Source organism: Halyomorpha halys, unplaced genomic scaffold (genome assembly GCF_000696795.3).
Source record: "Halyomorpha halys isolate HHAL.00 unplaced genomic scaffold, Hhal_1.1 Scaffold461.1, whole genome shotgun sequence".
NCBI lineage: Eukaryota > Metazoa > Arthropoda > Insecta > Hemiptera > Pentatomidae > Halyomorpha > Halyomorpha halys.
Window position 1 is genome coordinate 227,039 of NW_027105824.1, and position 22,973 is coordinate 250,011.

At 30.7% G+C, this 22,973-nt stretch overlaps 1 protein-coding gene across 4 annotated transcripts in view; it reads right to left on the reverse strand.

Annotated features, from left to right (window-relative positions):
* Nucleotides 1-22,973, reverse strand: part of LOC106683069 (BMP and activin membrane-bound inhibitor homolog) — a 147,130-nt gene that overhangs the window by 26,359 nt on the left and 97,798 nt on the right. Inside the window, exon 1 of one of the 4 annotated variants that reach the window (XM_067053536.1) lies at nt 19,227-19,288. The exons of the other annotated variants lie outside the window; for them this stretch is intronic. Within the exon in view, the coding sequence (XP_066909637.1) occupies nt 19,227-19,272 (46 nt within the window). The 5' untranslated portion in view covers nt 19,273-19,288. Of the gene's footprint in view, nt 1-19,226; nt 19,289-22,973 lie in introns of those variants that run through there. 4 annotated transcript variants of the gene reach the window in all.

Sequence of the window (22,973 nt, forward strand, 5' to 3'; positions counted from 1 at the left end):
ATTGTGCTGGTGGGAGAACACATTATACTAAAATTGATCTTTTTTGTTCAGTTAGTTAAATAGGTAACTAGAAATATAGGTGCATTTGTTTTTCTATTCCTTAAAGTCACAGTTTCAATTGTTAATATTATCATTTTTAATCATAAATACAACTAAAAAATAATTAATCCGTACCTCTACAATGCAAGTAACGATTTTAACCAATGTTAATACAACAAAGGGGTCCCTGTTCAGATTTTATAGAGGTTGAGTGTGCCCTAGAATGGTCTTGGCTTTTTTAACTCGACTGATTCTTGAGTTTGTAAACATCATATAAGACATAAAATATACATTAATCAATAATTTCAAATGTTTCTTCCTTGTCGTTAATTTTTTTTTTTAAGGTTTATTTATATAAAAAGAATGGAAGCCATAATCGATCCAGAACAATTCATAGTTTTCACTTTCTTTCGGTATCTGATCTGATTGTGAATTTTATTTGACCACTCTGCGAAGTTTATAAAACTGCAGAAATAGCCCAAAGAAGAAAGTCTAAATAGCGGGATACATTAAAGAGAAACCCTCAGTAGAAGTGGCAGTATTTCAAGCTCACGCCCTATCATGAAGTGGAATGTTTATTCCTCAGCCTCGAAAGTTAAACAAAGCTCGAAATATGTGCGCAAACATTGGATGAGATAGTGGTTTAACAATTACAGGTTAGGATAGCAGCGTGTAGTTCCACAATGGTAGAAAGCTAATATTGGCCACAATATATCTCCTAGTTTCCAGTTGTTTCTTTTAATTCCTAGCGCTAATTGCGTGGATATTTCTAACATCTCTAGCTTTTCCTCGGGTATTTTCTTGCATTAATGCTTTCATCTAGGTTCTAAAAAAATGTATAAAAATTCTTTAAATAATAATTTATTTATTTATCAAATGAGCTATTGGAAGAGGGTTGTCATGGTTATTCAAGATTTATCCTTCAAATTGAATATTTGCGATCGTTACCCAGAATTGAAGTCTATTATATGAAATTGTCTCATTTGACATTAATCAATAATTTATAAAAAAAAAAAAAAAATGATATTATGAAAGAAATAATAGAAACTGACGAATTGATTTTCAAATTAAACTTTATTTCAACATAAGTCCACACAAGTCCATAAAATAAAATTTGATAGAAGCATAATAATTTATTTTATTTATTTATCTAACAATATTGTAATAAGCTGACATTAAAAAGGGAAATGTGCATTAGAGGTCTAACTGTTTATTTCAGGAAAATAATAAAAGAAATAAAATTAACTTTTAATTAGTGCGATGGAATTTGCAGACATAACCGGTGAAGTGGATTCTAATGCCCCACCCCCCATTCTCTTTCGACTTCTGACTGTTTTTCTTATTATTTCACCATTATCTATCCTCTTTATTAATTAATGTTTTTATTTTTATCTTATATGCGATACAACAAGAGGAGGCCCCTCACCTCGGGACTTAAAATAGCACCTTTTTTTAAAATGGATATCTTATATATAACAAATAAACATAACAGGTAATCTTAAAATACCAAAGGTAGTGAAAGGTAAGCCCCAACACGAATTACTTTTCTTTTTCACAGTAATGCACTTATTAATTCACTTTTTATTTCTGTTTTAGAAAAAAATAAAAAAATAATGGCCCCTAACCTTTTTATTTATATAATTTTAAATTAACTTCATTTACTTGATGTATATATATTTATACAGTTGTAAATTACAATAAATAAATTATTTAAAAATTAACTTCAATCCATAGCCCTGTAATATTTCGTTTCACTTTAAATAACCCGTATAGAAAAAGGTGTATTATGAAATAATAATTAATGACTGAAATGGAATGTGTAATTTATAATTAAATTATATACGTGAATTAGGAAATATATGTTCAAGGTTGTGGTCAAGAAAATAAAAAATATTTTGTAGGATGATAGTCCGGGCGGTGGTCAATAAAGTTCAAAATAGTAGAAAAACTATTTTAAGTTAACCAACGTTTCGCCCTAATAACCTTGATTAAAAAAGGTTAAGGAAAACTGATTGGTTTAGAAAAAAAAGTGTATTCTGCTAAACCATAGGAGAGCCGAAATATCTCTAGAATCATTGGTGTTTCTTTCTATTTGTTTTATTATAGTATCATAGAACCGAATTTTCAGGTTAACAATACATATTTGATAGCACAAATCTTTATTAAGGTAATTTGATATCATTTATTAAACAGTAAGGCAGCAATAAAATTGTTTTTTTTTTTTATCTATTACAAAAATTTCTTAAAAACTTTGTAAATACAAAAAGTCTTTTAACGACAATTATTTTATGATAGATTTGTTTGCTCATCGCAGCCAATTAATACCAAACAAGTTCCAGCCTGTTCGTCGTAATCTCTTACTTTTATCTCATTCTGAAGATCAAAGGTCCTCAGATGAATGACGAAATATTATGACCTATTTCATATAGTGATTATTTATTATTACAGACGATCCGATTGTGAATCCTAAACTTCATAATTTACAGGCATATTAGTTATATGCATAGAACTTGAGAGGTCGTTTAATTAGCGTGCAAGACAAGATATTATAAAACATGCAGCATTGTGCAATAAATTAGCAAAGTTGTGGACTGAAACAGTGACATTACCATAATCCCAGGGTGTAATATTTCACGATTGCGGGTGACAAATGAGCCGGTGGTGACACTGCGAATGGAAAAACCGTTGTCTGGGCTTTCGGTTCCACACATTCTGATTGGAATAAATATAGCGACTGAACATCAATAATACAAATATACAATTTCCCTTGTAGAGAATTAATTCGGATATATTTAGCTTTATGTCATCGCAGGATTAGAGAGTTTATGGAAGTCTGGCTTACAGCTGAAATATATTTCTTCTCTTTCTCTTGTTTACTCCACACCTGTATTTTATTAATCCCACGCCAATAATTAGTACTGCGTGTGGCAGCCAGATTTATTTAAAACAATAAAATAGCTATCTTGTTTAAAAGCTTCACACAATATTGTGCGATTATATAATACGGAAGAAGGAGGTAGTCAGTCCGAATATTTTACTCCCACTAGTTGTTTCCCGAGCCATTTTTTTTTCACTACAAGAATTAGTTGTAAATGCACTTGTCAAGAGATTTTCAGTTTTTCAAAAATATTTATGAGGTAAGTTACACTCATAATCGCTCTGAACTAAGTTTTCGTCGTGTGTGATTGTTATGAACTAGTTCCCTTACCGGTTTCAGTACCTACATGTACGATGGAAAAATACACAGTAATTGAAGCTAGACATCACCTACTTATAATAAGTTTTTTTTTATATGCAACTAAAATACATTTAGAAAATAATTTTGTAAGATAGACATTTTATTGTTTTATTAAGAATTCTTGTTTTGTAAGGAAAAGTTTTTTTTTTTTTAATTAAGAGAATAAGGGGCTATATTACACTCAACAAAAATCTATAACTTTGACTCCTTTTAGAAAATAAAGAATTATGGTTCCTTAGGTATCCAAAAACAGAAAAAATACTTTAATCTTCTAGTAAAGTTAGTTTGGGAATCTATCTTCCAGATCATAAATTTATGTATATATATATATATATAAACATATATAGGACAGAAATATTCACTTACAACAAAGTAGGATTCCATATTACCACCCTATCACTCCTTGCAAAACTGCCATATTGATCATCATTTTACAAACTTGTTTTTATAATAATAATCCAACCAAATTGACGATTTCCTATTATTTACGAGTTCATCACCGTAAACAGTGACCCCTGGTTAGATCTGATAAACCACTTGAACTTGAGGATGAGTCTGAAAGGATGCAGGTGGGCTGCTCTGGAATCCTGGAGTCGGAGCAGTTTTTTCGAATACCGCTTCCCAGGCTCCTTGGGCCGGTAATGGTTCAGGAAGAATGTGTTTTTTGCTGTATAATTTGCTGGGCCATTCGTAGAAGTAATTACTACTTTCGGCAAATAGATTTTTCTTCATTCTTTTATTTATTTTATAGTAGACAACATATTCAGGTTAAATGGTACTTAGAGGAATTATTCATTTTGGTTTACATATATTGCATGAGAATGAATGGGGCATTTCTTCGCCATTAAATAATTAAGAAGATTCAATGATTTTTAATTGAATAAGACCCATAGATTAATTTTCAAGTATCGCATATAATTCACAAGCTATGTAATTGATGTTCTTTGGAAGATAAGAGCAAATGTCACTTAATAATTTAAGTGAAAGATCTTCCTCATCAAGGTTTTCATTTAAATGTTATGTTTTTTTTTCAAAAAGTGTCATTACATTTTGAGGTTTGCGTTCCACCTTCAGGAATACACCTGAAATAATCCAATATGACCCTAAACAAAACACAATCCATCCTAAGAATGCATGAAATATTACTTCATCTTACAAAACAGAAATACAAAACATAAACAATTGTTGGGGCTGTTCTCAGGACTAACATAGTTTAACATTTTTCTGAAAATAAATTCAAATCAGACACGTTGAGATGTCTAAATTTACCAGAAAAATGATTGAATAGTAAATAAGCTTCATATTCCCAAAATATATATATATATTTTTTTATATCTTTGAACATAACAACCACAGTTGGCACGTATAATGAAATTCATTGCAATAAGATAAACTTTATTGCCCTATAAAGGAAAATAAAGATTGTGCCATTAGAAACCAATTGACAATTAAGACTTAATTTTATAGTTTATTATTGCAAAACCATGGCAGGAAACATATACATGTAGTACTTAACCGTCTATCGTATACATTTACTAACAAACACGCTTACAAATAGATTGTAAGATATAATATCTCTCAAGATACATTGTATGATGTTATTAAAATTATTTATTCGTATAACATTCGCATATGTGCCTCTCATCATCAAACGATGGCTCTTGTTTTTACTTTGACTTGGGTATTTTTGGAATCTTGATTGACCTGTTTTGGAGTAAAAACGGCATGGACAGATTAACGGACCATTGTTTTTTTTTTCTGTTCATCGGTAATAAAAATGATGAAAGAGATTCCACAAGTGATATGGGAGAATTTTGAGAAGAGTGAAATTTTTTGTTCTTGTGATTATATGAGATTCAATAGTTTATGGTATTGTAGAAATACAAAGGATTAAGGACTGTAATATTTGATTGTGCTTAAATGGACATATCTTATTGAACCTTTAATTTATGCTCCGTAACTCTATATGGCAAAATAATACTTACTCGGTAAAATATACTATGCCAAAAAGGTGGAAGCGTATAAAAAGTAAAAACTGTAAAAATAAAATGGAACATAAAAAAAAAAGTATATATAAATTTAATTGGCGATCTAAAATCTCAGGGACAGGATCAAACTGAAATTTATAATTTACATATAACTGCAATTATTTATATTTTTTATGAAAATACAAACTATAAATTTTATAGAAATATAGACTGAAATATCAGTTGAGATATAGCCTAACCCAAAAACATATCACAAATATTCATTATGCCTCCTGGAATGTCTGGATGAAGGAGAAACCAGTTATTCATAATCTTGGCCCACTTATTCACTGATATCCGAACAGTAACAATAACGACCTTAATCCTAAATATTAAATATGATATCATTATAACATTAATTGAAAAAAAAATGTCGAAGATGTTATTTGATTGTAAGCGGGGTGGTATTGCGATTATGAAAAAATTTGGAATACGAGTTATCAACACGAATTCACCGTTCTAAGGTCTATGATTCAAAATAATCCAAGTCTTACTAAATGGTTTGAGCAGCTGTATCGAAATATATTTTGTTTATTTGAGAACAAATAATTTTGATCCCACATAAGTCATAATTAATTAACTAAATTCACTTTGTAGTCAACAACAACCTCAATATATAGTGACAAGAAGCAGAAAAAAAAATTAAATTTTGATTTCGTATACTACCATATAATGCCAGTGCAAAATGAATTTTTGTCAGGTAATGGATGAAATAGATATAGTCACTCAATTACGTACGAAAGGTAGGCAGGCATACAGGATGGGACATTAACCCCTTCGCTAAAATCAACTAACTATTGATTTTACATTTTATTTTGTGATTTTCTTGAAAATAGATAAAACAATTTTAATTACAATCGTTTTACCAATATATAAACTATGAATGAATATAATCAATAACTAACGGAGAAATATTATCCCAAGTTAAAAACTATTTCCAGAAATAAGAGTAGCAGAATAAATGTAGGTATAATACACCGTAGGAAGAGCAAAGGTTCATATCTAACATATAAAGTTGTAGGAGGTAATGGACAATGACAAAACAGGAAATAAACAAGATAAAGTTAATTATTATAAATTAATATTTCATATCAAATCATCCATCAGGACCTCAATGTCCCATATGTTGCCGATTTGGCCAGAACCAGGTACCAATCCTTCCATAATAAACTTCCCAACCACCCAAACCAACTCGTTTCTAATCTGGCTTCTCCTTCACCACCTAATAATCCTCCTAGGCATCTGAAAAGAAGATGGCCTCGATATCTTCTCCTTTAGAAATTTTTTTGGAGTTCTATCAATGGGTAGATTCTCCACATGTTTTTATCATGTCATAATATCACTTACAGCAAATTTACTTGATGCGTATATATGTATACAGTTGTAAATATCAATAAATAAATTATTTAAAAAAAAAAAAATATTTCGTATTACTATGGCTAAGGAAAAATTCAGTTTTTAATTTCACTTACCAATATCAATATGAAATATATAAAAAGGGGAAGGATCGTCATCGTTAATAATAAAGCAATTACACTTGAACGAGCAAGGATAAATTTCAGTAAGATGGTAAAGCGAGGGTTCAGGGAGTGATGCTGATAGTCGCGCTAGATAGGAATAATAGAACAAACTCTCAAGTAAATCCTGATAATATGACAGCAAATGTAATGTACGAGTATATGGACTCCGGTAGCTTTGACATAATCGTCACCGTGGTACCTCCAGCGTACCATTTTTTCTAGAATATTATAGCATTCAAAGGAAACAACAATAGTGTTTGTTAGCAATCCCGCACAATAATAGCAAATACAGTTATATATAACATTATATAGCTTTATGTAGATCAATCCTATTTTCGAACATATCTAAGATATGACATATATTAAATAGTATCTATAGAACCTATATAATATTAAATATAATAGACTTCCTTACAACGAAACTTGCAGACAGAAACACGTGAGGACAGAATAAGGCTGGAGCTAAATACACCAAGGAACATTCTTCGCGTGCTATATGGCGCCTCCTTTAAATAACACTCTTGGACGTTGTGAATGTTTATTGTTTTCGTAATCTGATATAGTACCTACCTCGTAATAGTATTTCTTCCACTCAAGTCTAAAATTCGTTCATACCAACCAATAATAGCTTACAATGGGATAGCCTTCGTTCTAAATATGAAAGAAAAAGAAAATGATATCCCAATAATATGAATTTAATATGTTGTCTAGGTCGTACAGAAATCCTGAAACAGCAATTTTATGGCAATAATGAAAACGGATTTTTTATTTAATTTTCTCCCTAAAACTTGCAATCTTTAGAAGTTGATTTAATGTTGTTTTGCTATTTCAAATTATGAAAAATATCCGTCCTAAGTAAAAAATAGGAAAAACAATTCGGAGCCATAAACATATACCACCATATCCTTGTGTTTCAAGGTCAAAAAACACACCATATTGGAACAGGCAGACGGTAGACATACAGCTGTTGCTGCTGAAGGCACAATTACAGAACAGATGGCTAACTGCTAATTCTACCGTATACATTCCCTTTTTTTTCAACAAGGCCTTGTGACATTATATATACCACAATATTACAAATAATATTATACCATCAAGTTACGTATACATGTGATTAATTTAAAACAAAATTTTTTTTATTTAGATATATTGGTTATTATGGCATCATTTTCTTAGATTTGTTCGTATGTTGAACATATAAAAAAAAAATTAATTCAGTTGATTTTTATAGTATTAAAATTGTTAGTGAAAGATTGGTTGAACGATTACGCACACACACAGCGAGATACATTAGATCTTATAAAGTTTATTTATTTCAAATATAGTTTAAATTATATATTTTTGCACGTTGTGCTGTTAACATAAAGGTAACGTATACATTCCATCGACAAGGCGATTTTTGAACCCTTCTTGATTATCGAAACAATTTTACCAAACTTCTACTAAGCTCCATGAAGCGGCCCAAACCAACGAAATTATAAGGTGTATTCCCTCATGATTAATTTCAATATATCTTACTTTACGCATACTTGTATTGAAATAGACGTCTTTACTAAACGAGCTCAGTATAAATTTGGAAAGAAACTTAATTGATTGTGTGAGGGTGGGAATTGCGATCTCCATGATCTACTCAATAGGACAATGAAGACAAAAATTCCGTAAGGTCATTATTGGGTTAATGTACTAAAACTATATGTAATGTAGTTGGGGTCCTACGGATGGACCCAAACTACGAGCTCATCTTTGAGGGGATGAAACATGAATTTTTACTCTATAATGAAATTATTGTAATCCATAATAATTTAATGTTGACAATATATTATTTTCAAGCAAATGTCCTAACTCGGACGACAACGTTCTTGCAAAAATTCACCCTTTCCATCTATACACAAGATTTATTTTTTATAAGTGATGATCAGGTGTACAGGTGTACAAATATGATAAGTTAAATAACTACGTGTTAACTCGTAGATACTTTCTAGGTTAGAACCTAAACTACGAGTTATCTAGCAGTCGGCTGGAAAAACGTTAAAATATTGAGAAATAAAATAAAATTTGCAAAACCATATACGAATTCTACTCAGGGAATCAACAGGTAAGTTAGCATTTAAGATACTCAATAAAATTTGTATTTTATATAGTTGTAATGAAAAATGTATGAATTTTTTTTTATTCGGAAAACACGTTCCAAGTCACGGTGACAATAAAAAGAGGATATAGAAAATTGTTTTTAATGAATGCTGACATTTCGCCCAGCATTTTCAGAGAAAATGAAAACAGTGCGGGGAGGAGAGTTAATCCATTTAATCTATTTCATGCGGAAAAGGGTGCGGTCAATGAAGGATATAAATAAATAAACAATTATTTTAGTAGTGCTAAGTCCTAGGGAGCAGTTCAATTTCGATGTCTTACCGAATTGTCAGCTTATCTTTCAGACGATGAAAGATGAAGTTTTGCTATATAATTTAATGATTGTTAACCATAATGATATTTAAATATATTATGTTCAAACAAATGTCTTAAATCGTACGACATTGTCCTTGTAAACATTCATTCAATCCAAGATGAATATTTCGTAAATTATGAGCACAAATCCGTACCACAACATTCTGAGTCGAAGGAAAAGTAAATCAGTCCTAATGAGGTAAGTCCATAAGATTCCTACCAATCAGAAGATGTCTTGTTTTACGAGGAATATTACAGACCCAAGCCTCTAAATGCGGTACGAGGTCGTGAATCTCGAACTCGTGAGAACGAAACTGAAAAGAAGCAGGCAGACGAAAATACAGCCGCTGTAGAAATTAACCTTTTTGCTCTCAAAAGGCAGAGAGAAAGAGCCTTATGAAAGAGCGCCTTGAAAGATAATTGGCGGGAAGAGTCGGCGCCAAATTACAGAGGGCTGCACCCCCTACCTGGGCCCCGGCTCTTCTATTTAATGGAAACAAATGGTTCACTACAGCTCGGAGGACCGCTGCATTATCGGCTAATAGTAGCGGCTGGTAATGGCCCACATTTACCTCCTTCTTACCTTAGCTTAGATAATTAACGAGCTGGTAGCCTCCGGCCCTCTAATAATAATAATAACTAAAAATAAGACCCATTTCGAGTTCCCACACAAAAGGCGGATACAATTTTCTTCCAAGTAATGTTTTGGCATGCGGCGCATTCCAGCGAATTGTCGGGGGAGAAAAAAGTGGTCTTTCATTAGTGCTTCTTCCGAAGAAATATCATTGGTTCAGATAACTCAACTAACTCAACTAGTTATCAGTAACTAAAATGAAAAAGATAATAATTTTTATTAACATTTATATATTTTTAGAATTTTAGAATATTTTTAGGAACATAATTAGCAAATTTGATGGGTTGTGAAATATATTAGCACTACAGCATATCGCATGAATCTTGAAGTACGAGAAATATGGTTCCAACCAAATGGCAAAATCTATCGGTTGGTACCAAAATAACATTCAAAAATAATAAAAATCAAATCAAACAATATTTGTAACACCTTTAATTATTGGGGCGTTGTGGAGGCCACAACAGTCTATAAATTTATATTTACAGCTAAAATACTATCAACATAATACTAAAATGAAAGTATAAAAAAAACAATAAAATACTACTTTTGAGGAGTATAATAATAATAAAAATTTACAACTAACAATTTAAAAATAATCCAGCTAATAAATTCGTAAGGAGTGTCCAGTGAATTGGACTAATTTAAAAATATAATATAAATAAAGGACTAGATATCTAAATAATTAATCAAAGTAAATAAATATATACAAAGCAAAGTATATTTAAATATACAGGGTCGCTTTACTTTCCTAAAAAAATGTAGTTATAACTTTTTGTGTTAAGGTCACACAAAGAAAAACTGGTCAAGTCGAAGTTTTATTATTATTTATTTATATTACACCAGATCGGCCTGGTGGGCCTTACATGGTTGATATAACCGTTACATTATATATTTTTTTTTACCAGTTGATTATTGGTGGGAGAGAGGGGTCCGGTCTCATAAAAGACGCCCCTAACTATATACAATGTTATAATCAAAAGACAAAATTAATAGGTAAGAATAATGCTTCTTAATGAAAGAGAAATGTAAAATTAATACCAAAAAATAACGATATTAGTAGACTTAACAAAACAAACAATTGCCCGCTAATGGTGAAAAGAAACAAATTAATTTTTAAAAAAGACGAGAGAAGAAAAAATAAATAATAATAAGTAAAATAGAGGTAGTGTGAATAATGAATTAATAAATGTAGATTTTATAACAGAACGTCCTGCAGCAGCCTGGGCTTCAGTCTTCGGGTTGAGGTTGGGCTTCCCAGGTTGTAGGTCACTGCTCCTTTAACTGTCGGCAACTGGGATTGGAACTTCATAAACCGTTTTTTGATGTAATCTTCTATTTTGTAATTCCCGATGCAATGGGCTGTTTCTTATGAACCAAGGAGCATCTAGTGCGATTCTAAGGACTTTATTTTGAAAATATTATTTTTTCTGTTTCGTATAGGACGCCGCTCCCCGTCTTCACAGCTGTGCATCGGCAGGTGCCTGAGAATTGTTTTAAAGATAAGAAAAGTCGAAGTTAAAAATTACTTCCGTTGAATACTACCTTATTAGCTAATCGATTGATAGCGTGTATATGTAACACAAATATTAAAGATTAAAAAAACATCCAATTTTCGTAGTTCAATAAGAAAAACTACAAATTAAAAGAACCGTTAAATTAGTAAATTAAATTGTAAAGTATTTTAAAAAAGAATTACTCGTCTACTTTTTTAACAATAACTGATGTTAAAAAATTCAAATTATCTGATTTTTTAACATTATGCCATATATTTGTTTAGCATTATGTGCTAGTATTAAAAACATGTAAATTATATTTTAGAAATAAATACTTGAATCTATTTTTAAATTAAATGTGCTACGTTTAATTAGCAAATGTTTTATGAAAATATGTTGTTCCTTGAGTGCTTAAAATTTATGTTGCTTTTCATCTGTAATTAATACCTACTTCATCAATAATTATGCTAGAAATAAAAGGGATCAAGATAATACATATTACAGACACATGGGAGTGTGCAAGGCTAGGGGCTAGATTTATAGTCAGGGGGACGTGAGTGCATTGGCGCTTTGATTTGTTGAACTGTAAGTACGAGATTAAGGCTGATTGATAAATATATACATGGATCCATACCTACACCGTCGATAACATAATTTATAGAACATAGAGAAATAGATAAAGCTAAGTAATCTAAATATACACTCAGGGATATAATTCGTACATAATTCAGGACTGGCGTATTTAAATAGTCCAAACACAAATAAACAATTAAATACATAAACAGACAAACAAAAAAACATTTATTTCCGTAAGTATAATATTATAATATACAATGAGTTACTATACCTATGTAAAACATTTTGTAAATAATTAAATGTACAGTTCATTATTTAAATTAATTATTTATTAAATAAATAACAAAAAATTAAAGAAGTGTTTCGGAATTACTTCAAATACTTAATTCGGAACTCCAAAAAAAAAAATAATAAAAAAATTGAATACTAGGAGAATGGACGGTAAGATTTTATATGATTTTTAAATTGTACGAATCTTGAACACTTCAAACTTTGAGCAGCTTTTTTTTTCTTCGTTGATGACAAAGGTTCATTATTGAAAATAGTTACAATTTTATTGTAAACCGTAACATCTTATGATAAAAACAATTAGAGATAGATATATTTTTTTTTCATTTTTGAAAACCGAAAAGATCATTAAATTGGATGACCATTAGATTAATAAATAAGAATAGTAAAATAATTTTCCCGTTTTCGAAAATATTATGCTGAACAAAATAAGAAACATTAAAACAATTTTTAAAAATTCTTATATTTTTCTTAAAGTTGTTTTCTATTTAAAACGAATTTCCTTTACTTCAAAAATTATTTATAGTAATTAAAATAACTGAAAAAATATTCTATACTGTTCATGAAAAGTATAGAATGGCTATAATCCCAAGTATGTTTTAGCATTGTCTTCGAAAAAATATGGCAATCATTACAATTTTAGGAGTTCAGCAATTCACCCTTCAGTAAATTCCTTTATTCCCATCGATAAATAAATATCTTGTTATCTCTAAAGACTAAACTGCTAAAGAAAGGACGGAGTCCGCATTGCTTTAATAACAGAGGACATTGATTACAATAAAAGGGATATGAAACAGGGGAAATAAAAGACCTTAGCAATAAAGGCTTGGGGCGACGATAAAAGACCCATTGAGCACTGAGTCGTTCTCAAGGGAAAGCCTAATAACTGGTTATACCTCCGCAATGCGCAATTAATAACGTCATACAGTGGGGACAGGTACTCTATAGAGTATTAAGGAGGAGGGAATGTTCTTTAGAAGAGGAGAGGTAAGAGTATTGATAGCAGTGGGGGCTGAGAACATGCAGCCTCTATCTACGTACATGCCCCAGATCTAGGTACCAGGCCTGCAAGATTTGCATTGGAATGGCGATTATAGGAAGATGGATAGTTATAGCACTACACGTATTGAAAGGTTGAGTATATTATAATAGACAGCTCGTAGAATTATGTCTCGCTTTAAATTAACCTATGCGACAGAATGGAGACTGAATTTACTAAAAAAAAATATCGATAGCATAAATATTGCAGATAAAAATTAATACTTAAGTCCCAGCATAGTGACTTAAGAGTCCAAGTACTTTCGAGCAACAAATAAACACCTAACATTTATTTTCGCTTTAATTTTCATGTAAACACGTCTCTACTCAGTACCAGAAAATGTATGTTCTTTCAAAAATAAGTTTGTCAGTCAAATATCTTTCAGTCAGAAAAAAATGGTCGAATTTTCCTTTTAATTTTGTTTTAAAAAACTGAAAAAATGTTATTCAATTATTTCATGAATGTTAAAAAAACTGCGAAAGAAATAGCGAGTGTGAGAGAAACTAAGTAGTGACTCCCAAAAGCCACAACCCTAAAAACAACTTTAGAGATAACCAAAACTTAAATGTCTCAAAGCACAAGACGAAATTTTTTTTTCCGATCCCTCTATTAACCAGAAAATTGACATGAATTAATAAAATTCATTACGTGTTGAGAACATAATTCAAATTGGATACTTCCTTTATCTACCGCAGGTCCTAGTTGGATACCTATCTATGTATTGAGATACTCGTTCTGTGGAAACTCTTAGTTTACTACAAGGAGGGAACGGGTCCCCGCGGGAGTGATTTTGGTTTTGTTTTTAATAATAAAAAAAGAGATAAGTTTAATAACGAAATTCATCCCTAGTTTAATGGGATTGTTCTACCTAGAAAATAGACCTACATACCAAAGTTCTGCTAATTTGATACGATGGGGACCGCTGGAAGTGTCAAAATGTCAAAAGAAAAATACATAAAAATCAAACATGCCCGAAAACCATGTTCTTGGGGTTGTGAAAATAAAATAAAATGCTTCCCGTTTCGGCCAACATGTTAAGCTTTCTTCGGAGCTGGTATATAATACATAATAAAAGTACACAATTGGTAAAATAAAAGTAAAATGTAAAAGAAATTAAAAGCTTTTGGTCTAGTAAGAAATTTACGTTGTAAATAAAATAGACCAGATAAAGAAATATATTCATTTACATAACATCTTAGGTTATTTATATCAAATCACAAATAAAAAAAGTTTTTTTTTGTGGTTTAGGAACTGAGAATGAGACAGAACTATTGTTAACCCTAAACATAAAAATTACTCCCAGAAATTTGTTTCATGTTTATTTTCAAATGTTAACTTAAATAGGATTTTTAAGATAGCTACATTGTTCTAAAGAACCACAGAGAAAGGAGAACAGGTAAAGAAAAGGGCATTGTACCTGTAGCATTACCTGGCAACATGGAACACCTCTAGATCTTCCCTCAGATTTTATGTTCTGTTACAACTCAATCATGGATACAAAGGTTGGAAATACTTTGGCTTCATCACCGAGTAGTTAATGAGCTGCAGCATGTACGCTGCCGTGCTCCAGGACAAGACAAACATCGGGAGAAAGGCTAATGGTGTCAGGGATGATGGCCGGGTCATCACCGCGCTGATGATAGTTAACGAGCGGCGGCCACTGACTCTTATCGTCGGGGAACCACCTCCTTCGCTGATGATATCGTCCCTGGGGGGAATGAAAGGTCGTGGAACTGTCGTTGGCTCTAGCCTACCGCTGTTGGATACAAGTACAATGACTTGAGCAACGTAACTTTGACTCACATTGCAACATGCGATCCTCATCCTAAAGATATGACTAATACCTTTACATTCGTTTGTACTTGAAATAAGTGCAAACGTAAATAATTTCATTTATAAATTCAAAATTTATTTAGATAGCTAAGACATAACTAACATTCAAATTTTGTGCATTAGATTACATATCAGCCAAAAGTCAGTTGCTTTTTGCAATCATTACCTATTTATCTAGGAAACATCTAACACATAATCGGGTTGCAAATGTCTCTCACGATCTACAACTGGCATTCTTTGTTTATTTTATTTTTTATTTTTTTTATGAACCCCTTCCTAGTCATTTCTGACATACAGGGAGATTTTCTAGAGGTAACCAACCTGTTCAAACTATAGTTGGGGGTCAAGCTTTCATTGCGTGGGGCCGCCACAGCAATGAAAAAATCGAGATCCCAGGCTTGATTCGAACCGGCGTCGTCAAAATTCCGAGGTGGTAAACCACCTGAGCTACGGACGGCCCTGAAACTGGAAACAGTACAACACCACATCACATGGAGACATATTAAGTTTTTTGACAGCCTCCCTGCTTCCTTTCCTCGGGACAGTTATCCCATCCCCCTCCCTGCGAGGTGGCAGGATAGGAAGGGCCCTCAAAACCCTATCAACACCATCCTACACTAAATCCTTTCTTCTCTGTACCCTCTCCTACAATTATTCAACTTCTATCTCTTAATTCTTATTATCATTTAATTATTATCTTTCTTCTTTAATTGTTATTTGTTCTTCTATTTTTTTCATTCATCACGCGGAGGCTCCTCACCTCCAGATATTAAAGTAGGGTTCTCACAGAATGGACACATCAAAAACCTCAGATACACAGGAGTAAGTGTCATATTTTAACCTAGATGAGAATTTTTTGTGAATGAAAAAGATCTATGCTTCAAGTATTGACAAAGTTGTGAGATCATCAACAATTATTGGTTAATAATTATAGGTAATTTCTCAATAAGTTATTTTTAGGGCATAGATTTGTTTAAGACAAAAGCAGAAAATCTCAACTTCCCAAAATAATCACTTGTTCGAACTAAATCGTTTTAACTCAAACCAGAAAATTTTGATTTTGTATAATATAATTTCTTAAAGGCCATAATAAGGCTTGGTGCTTTCTAAAATTGTACAATAATTTTGAAATACATGGAAAATAATGGTTCTGTACACCTTTAATTGACTTTTAAAAAATCCATTTTCATTTAAAAAAATTATTGTCCCATTGTTGCATATTTTAAAGAACATGCTAAAAACCCATTCATTAAAGATCCAAAATCACAATATGAAAATTATCAATTTAACCAACCGTCTGTTTTTAAATAAAACAATTAATTCGTCCTTATTCTTCATATCTATTAATTTCAAAAAAGGAATAATGGATAAAAACCATTTTGAATTTAGATTTTGTTTATCCACAATGTTTTGTTTTTTTGTTTATCTCAAAATTTATTTAAAAAAAAAAAAAAAAAAAATTTAAAAATATTTTATTCTTATTTATTTTGTTTTTAAAATTATGAGTAACTTGTCGATTATAAATATATATAATATTATAATAGTAGATATATTTGATAACAGGAAATTAAAAAATAAATAAAATAAGAAGCTAAAATTTTTATACACATTTTACTTTTATAAGCAACATTATTATATTCGATAATACGTTTTTAGCATTACCCTAACTTATACACGGACCGGAAAATCGGACATTTATTAATTAAGACAGAGGGGTGCTCCATACTATTAAATTATATGAAATATAGACACGCTAATTATTCAAGAGGCAGATGTTGCGCACAACAATAATTTTTACATGAGTCGGAGTCGGTCACGCTGAGTTAATCGTTCTTTTGTTGCTCTTGTGCATTGACGCATTGCGATGTTGAGCGGTCAACCGTCCTCTTATAGATAATTACTAAAATTATACCTATCATATTATTATCTCTTAGAATAAGCTATACTCAACAATATATGTTCTCTTTCATTAGTAAAATACATATGAGTAATTGTGTTGATATAGTAACGGGTTTAGCATCGGCTGGGCCGCTTACTAACAAAGCGTATCACCTTCCTACTATCGTGCAACTGTCGACTCGACTGCTATTTATTATTTCCTATCGCCTGTGGGCAGCGCTGACTAAAACTCAAAAGTGAACATTGTAACAACTGTTAAAACTATATACCTATAATATATCGTCCCATAAAGAGTGATATCTCGCTAGTCCAAAAAAAAATCATTATAACATTTACAAAAAAAAAACTAGGCATCAATCAGAAAAAATATATATAAGCATTCTAATAAATGATGGTTGATGTGTGGATTTTTTATTTTGTTTTAAATGATATAAAAATTATATTTTTGGTTTTTTCCAAATTATGGAGTATCACAGCTTAAGCGATGATTCCTAATCGCAAAATGGAAGGATGAAAACCGTTTCTATATTCGATAATAGTAGAATGACCATGGTATAATGTAAATAAATTGCAAAAGTTACATTTAAATTATGTGTTTATATTAGCTGTTAACAACTATTTGTGTGGAAAAAGAACAGCAATAGTTATAACCAATTAATGTGAAAGTCTTAACATTAATGTGAAAAACTATATTTATAAATTTATGGCAAAGTTGACACAATAATGGAGGGTAAGGTCAGCGTTGAATCACATTGCAAATATTGATATAACACCGAGAATTAACGAAGTTTGGTTGAAACCTTAAATATTTGCGGAAGTTGCCATATTATAGGATTTGTATTTAAAATTATGGAAGAAACTAGTTGTTAATGAGCAGTCTGTTTTTTTACCTAATTTTATACTTTTTTAAAATAGTTTTTTGGGATGAAAACTAACAGTTTCTTTTTTGAATATTATTAATGTTTAAGTTTGAAGTTAAAATTTATTTTATATATCCCTCGAATCAACTTAGTTCCTAATTGAGGTTTAAATAATTGGCCACAATAAATCTCAAGTACAAGGTAAATTATGATAAATTTAATTTAATTTAATTAATATTAATAGATCGATGTTAATGAAAAAAAAAGATTATTTCAAGACACGATAGAACTGTTAACGATAGGTTTACAAAAAAATAAATTTCACTTCAAAAAGAAATAAACAGATCCCTAATTGGGAAGAAAGCCAAACAATACAAAAATTACAACTTTTCCAAATTCTGCTTAATTCTAATCGTTATAATTTTGTTGATTATAATCACAATAAAGAGGAAAATCAATAATTTTGGGATTGTCAAATAGAAAACCTACACAGTATTATTCTTTGTTTTCGAAATTAAAATTTTATTTTTTATATTTCCTTTCATTTAATACAATAATGTCGAATGTTAAAAACTGTCATATCAAACTTTTTTAGTGCTGAACATTTCATTTGTAAGCCTTTTTTGTTAGAAAAACTGACTAATGAAAGAAGAAACAATTATATGTTATTTAAGTTATTTTTATTTATTACATCTCAGGAATTATTATATACTTGTTGTATTGTATGTTTTACTCATGAACAGATACAACAAATAAGTGGCTAAATGTTATGTTATATTTAGAAGAATGTAAATAATAAACCGTGTCTCTGATTTAAGAATTTATTAAAAAAACAGTCAATAATATAATATTATCTATAAATTACTATTTACTAACTCGTGTACTGCAAAAACAACAATTGATGAAGATCTAAATTTGGGTAATTAGCACTGTTTAGTTAAACGTTTTTAAAACTTTTTATGTTTTTAAATACACATTAATTTGAAATATTTCAAATTTCACTTCCATTTTATATTTATTTTTAAATTATTACGTCTGGTAATGGTGAATATCACTTGAGTTAAAAGGTCTTTTAAATGTCATCTGTCACACTACACAATTTTTATAACGGAATGGATTAAGAAGAGCAGAATTCAAAAAATGCATAGACTTATTTTGAATACGTGTTTTTCAGCAATGGATACTATTTTTTTTTTCATTTTTAAAAATTAGATAGTGAATGATCAAAAATAAATAAAAACCAGCAATTGGTCACCACTAGACACATATTATATTATAATAGGGAAAATTCAATTTATAAGGAAAGTATTAGGGAATATAGCCGACTGTACTCACTCTTTGAGGAAGACTCCTTTGGATATCCAACACGACGACGTACCATCCTCACTGAGGGACACATCACTACTGGAGTATTGGGGCTGGAGTATTAGAGGGGGAGGGGAAGGGCCCTAATGGAGCTGGAGCCGGCTCGCTACCTGCCCTGTCTGCTCTTACCTGTCCCTCACCCTCCCTCTGTTTTATCTTCTTCCCTAAGTGCTTCTTCTTCTAGGTTATTTATATGGTTCAGCTGACGTTCACTAAACAAATTGCCTTTCGATGGTACCCAGATAACCCGAACTGCTGAAGTGAATAAGCAGAGAAATACAAGAAGAAATAAAATCGAAATTAACAGAGCCTCGTTAACTTTATTTTTCATCTGGAAATAGATGAAAATTGAATGACTTGTTTCATTAATAACAAAAACCGGTGGATGGAGAGTCGAATAAAAGGCATTTACCTAACAATTCAATTCACCTATTAATTTTCAACTCTTCAACTCAATTTTAAGGGTTTTAGCGGTGCACCAAACCTTAGAAATATACTTATATATAGACAAATTTAGATAGAACGAAATTTTGACTGAAATATATAATACCTCCAACGAGGGTAACTGTTACATTTCCCAAATTTAGTGTTCAAGTGCTATACAGTGCCAATAAAATTATGTTCTTGTTACTTGAAGAAGTTTGTCGGGGGGTGCGGTCAGAAAAGAACAACATAAATAAATAAATATGGTTTTGTTTATTTATGTTGTTCTTTTCTGACCGCACCCCCCGACAACATCATATTTATTTATTTATGTTGTTCTTTTCTGACCGCACCCCCCGACAAACTTCTTCAAGCATTAATCTACGGTCAACTATCTACATCTCATTATGTTCTTGTTAATACGAAAATACTTATTCTGTGACTAAAAACACAAAAAGTCTTTGTGTAATTTTTTTTTTTCTAATTTAGACTAGTTTAATAGTACTATTTTATTTATTTTTGGAATAAAGTAGGAGGCAGTTAGTAGTATACTTTACCCGATGTGTGTAATAATATTAAAAAAAAGGAAGAAGATATGGACAAGATGTCCATTTAGGAAGATAGTCCGGGTGACGGTCAATAAAGGTATCAAAATAGTAAAAGAATACTGTTTATTGTTAACCAACGTTTCGACCCACTCCATGTTAGTCTTTCGTTTAGGAAGAAGCCAAAATACCGGACTGTGTATTTAAGTTTTAATAATATTTATGGTATATAATCCGCCTGCAGCGGACCATGTTTACTGATCTTATAATGCCGTAAGGCAAGACAAGAAAATTGTATATAAAATGTATTATATATTATTTTATGTAATTATAATCCGTATTGTACATATATTTATTAATAAATGAGGTTTTTGAAAATAAAAAAAAAAATGGTATATAACAATGTTTTCATTGGGACGGACATGACAGCATTATTGATAACTTATTAATAATGATAATAAAGTTTAATTTTTCTGCTGTATTATTAGCGATAGTTAAACAATATATACTTTTCTAGTTTTATTTATTTATTATCAAACAAATATAAATACAAGTATAGAAATCTAAATAGATAAGTTATTACGGTTTTATATATTTATTATATATAAATTAATAATGAGAAATAATTTTTTTTCATTTTAAATTTCTTATAAAAAAGAAAATAAGTGAATAAATACAGAAAGAAAATACATACTCAAGAGCAAATAAAATCCACCAATTTCTTTGAGTAGAAATCACGTTGTACTTCTCAAATACACCATTGTCCTTGAGGGTACTCAGTGTCAATTTTTAGGAAATACAATATTATGTTTTGATTTAAAATTTTACTGCACAAAATAAATATTATTTCAGTGCCTTCCGAATCATGCCTCTGACGAGGAGTAAAAAGGCCGAAGATGTATGAGGCACAGATGATTCAGTGGGTCACCAGACAAGGAAACCCATTCATATACACTTGAGCTATCTGATACATGGATCTAAATGTGCCAGTGCAGTTGGCGAGACTGGACATAGTAACGCTCCTTGTCTTCTGTTCGTAGTCTATGAATCTAACCTGTATAGCCTTCAGTATGAGCAAGCATATTTTAAAAGAATTAAATTAGAAAAAAAAATGGCGCAGAAAAACCTATAACAAATGTCAAATAATAACGATAATAGTAATTAACATGGCATTTTTTTAATAAAGAAATTTAAAAATTCTGTACTTTTGAATTCAATAAACGATCGTACAAACTAGATAAAAAACAATGTAACACAAAGAAAAGAAGGGAGATAGATATTAACAAAGCAAATAAAGATAGAAACTTTCTTTTTGAGAAATTATCAGTTACGGATAACCTTTTTATCCTAATGAATATTATCATTTCCGTACCACCACTATTGCTACAGAGCAACCTCACTGAATTTCATTTTTTTCCATTTCCAAGTGTTGTTCAGAGTTTAAAAATGCTTAATAATTAAAAACTTAAACTTTAAATATGATTAAATATCTTAAAAATACTTCTATAAACTTGAATTAAAAAAAAAAAAAATACGGGTTTTCATAAAAACAAATAAAAATATATCGGCTACATAGACTATAAAAATAAGTGAGAACCATCTTATACATAGTTTTAATCTCCCACTCTCTCCCTGGTCCTCCCTCATCCTCTTGTCTCCCAACATGATATTTATTAATTTAACTTTTTGTTAATTATTCATGCCCTCTCCAATCCTTTAAGCCATTGTTAAAGTTATAAAAGCTTTAATCATAAATTTTGTTTTATAACATTGATTTGGACTACTGGCGGAGCCTCAACAATGCACGCAATACATTTTTATAGATACAACTTAATTAATGACATGAAGTAGGCGCTCTACACTCAACACAATATAAAAAATCCCCCATAATAATACAGGCAGCAATGAGTTTTATTATTATGACAGGCAAGGTTATCGGGTAATCGAATTGTTTCTGAGACATTTTTAGGTTATCCATGGGAATTCATCACCCAAGTTGCATTAAAATTTATATAATTGTTCAATATTAGTGTTGTATATTCCTTCCCCTTTTTGATCCCTCAGAAAATAAATAAACAAAAGGCTTTCTAACTATTCAAACGATTTTTTTGAATGTCCATCATACAATGTTGAACCAATGTATACCAGTGTACCAAATTTCATCAAAGACGTCATCCTCTACTAATTACACGGTATGTTCGGAAAACGCATGTCCATCGGAGCTACAAGTATTACACATTATCAGGATAATGATTCTAATATGTTGTGATGAAGAATGCTGAGAATTATTTTTAATTCCCTCCCAATGATCGTATTCAATATAATTAACTAAATGCTATTAAAATATTGTTATTTGTGTTTATATTCCTTCATTTCTTTATATTTAATTGCAATTTTTTAGAGCTTTCCTCATTTACCAAAGTATCTATAGTCATTTACATGCATAAAAATAGACATAGAACGGATTGTAATAACCCTTCAGCATGCTATAAAATATTTATGGTAGTCTGAAGTAGTCGTATCATGGAATATTCTGAGGAAAATACCAGGGTATACAATTGTATTTTAGGCAGAGCCATTAAACACTTGATCAGTTTTTTTCATCAAATCAGGGATTGTTAAGGATGAAAGATTAAGAATTAATGGGTTAGGATGGTAAAGGAGTTTGAATGAAAAGACTTATATCTGTTTTGAGTCAAATCTGCAACGAATGGGATGTTAAGGTCTTTGTGAATGAGTTTATTTGTGA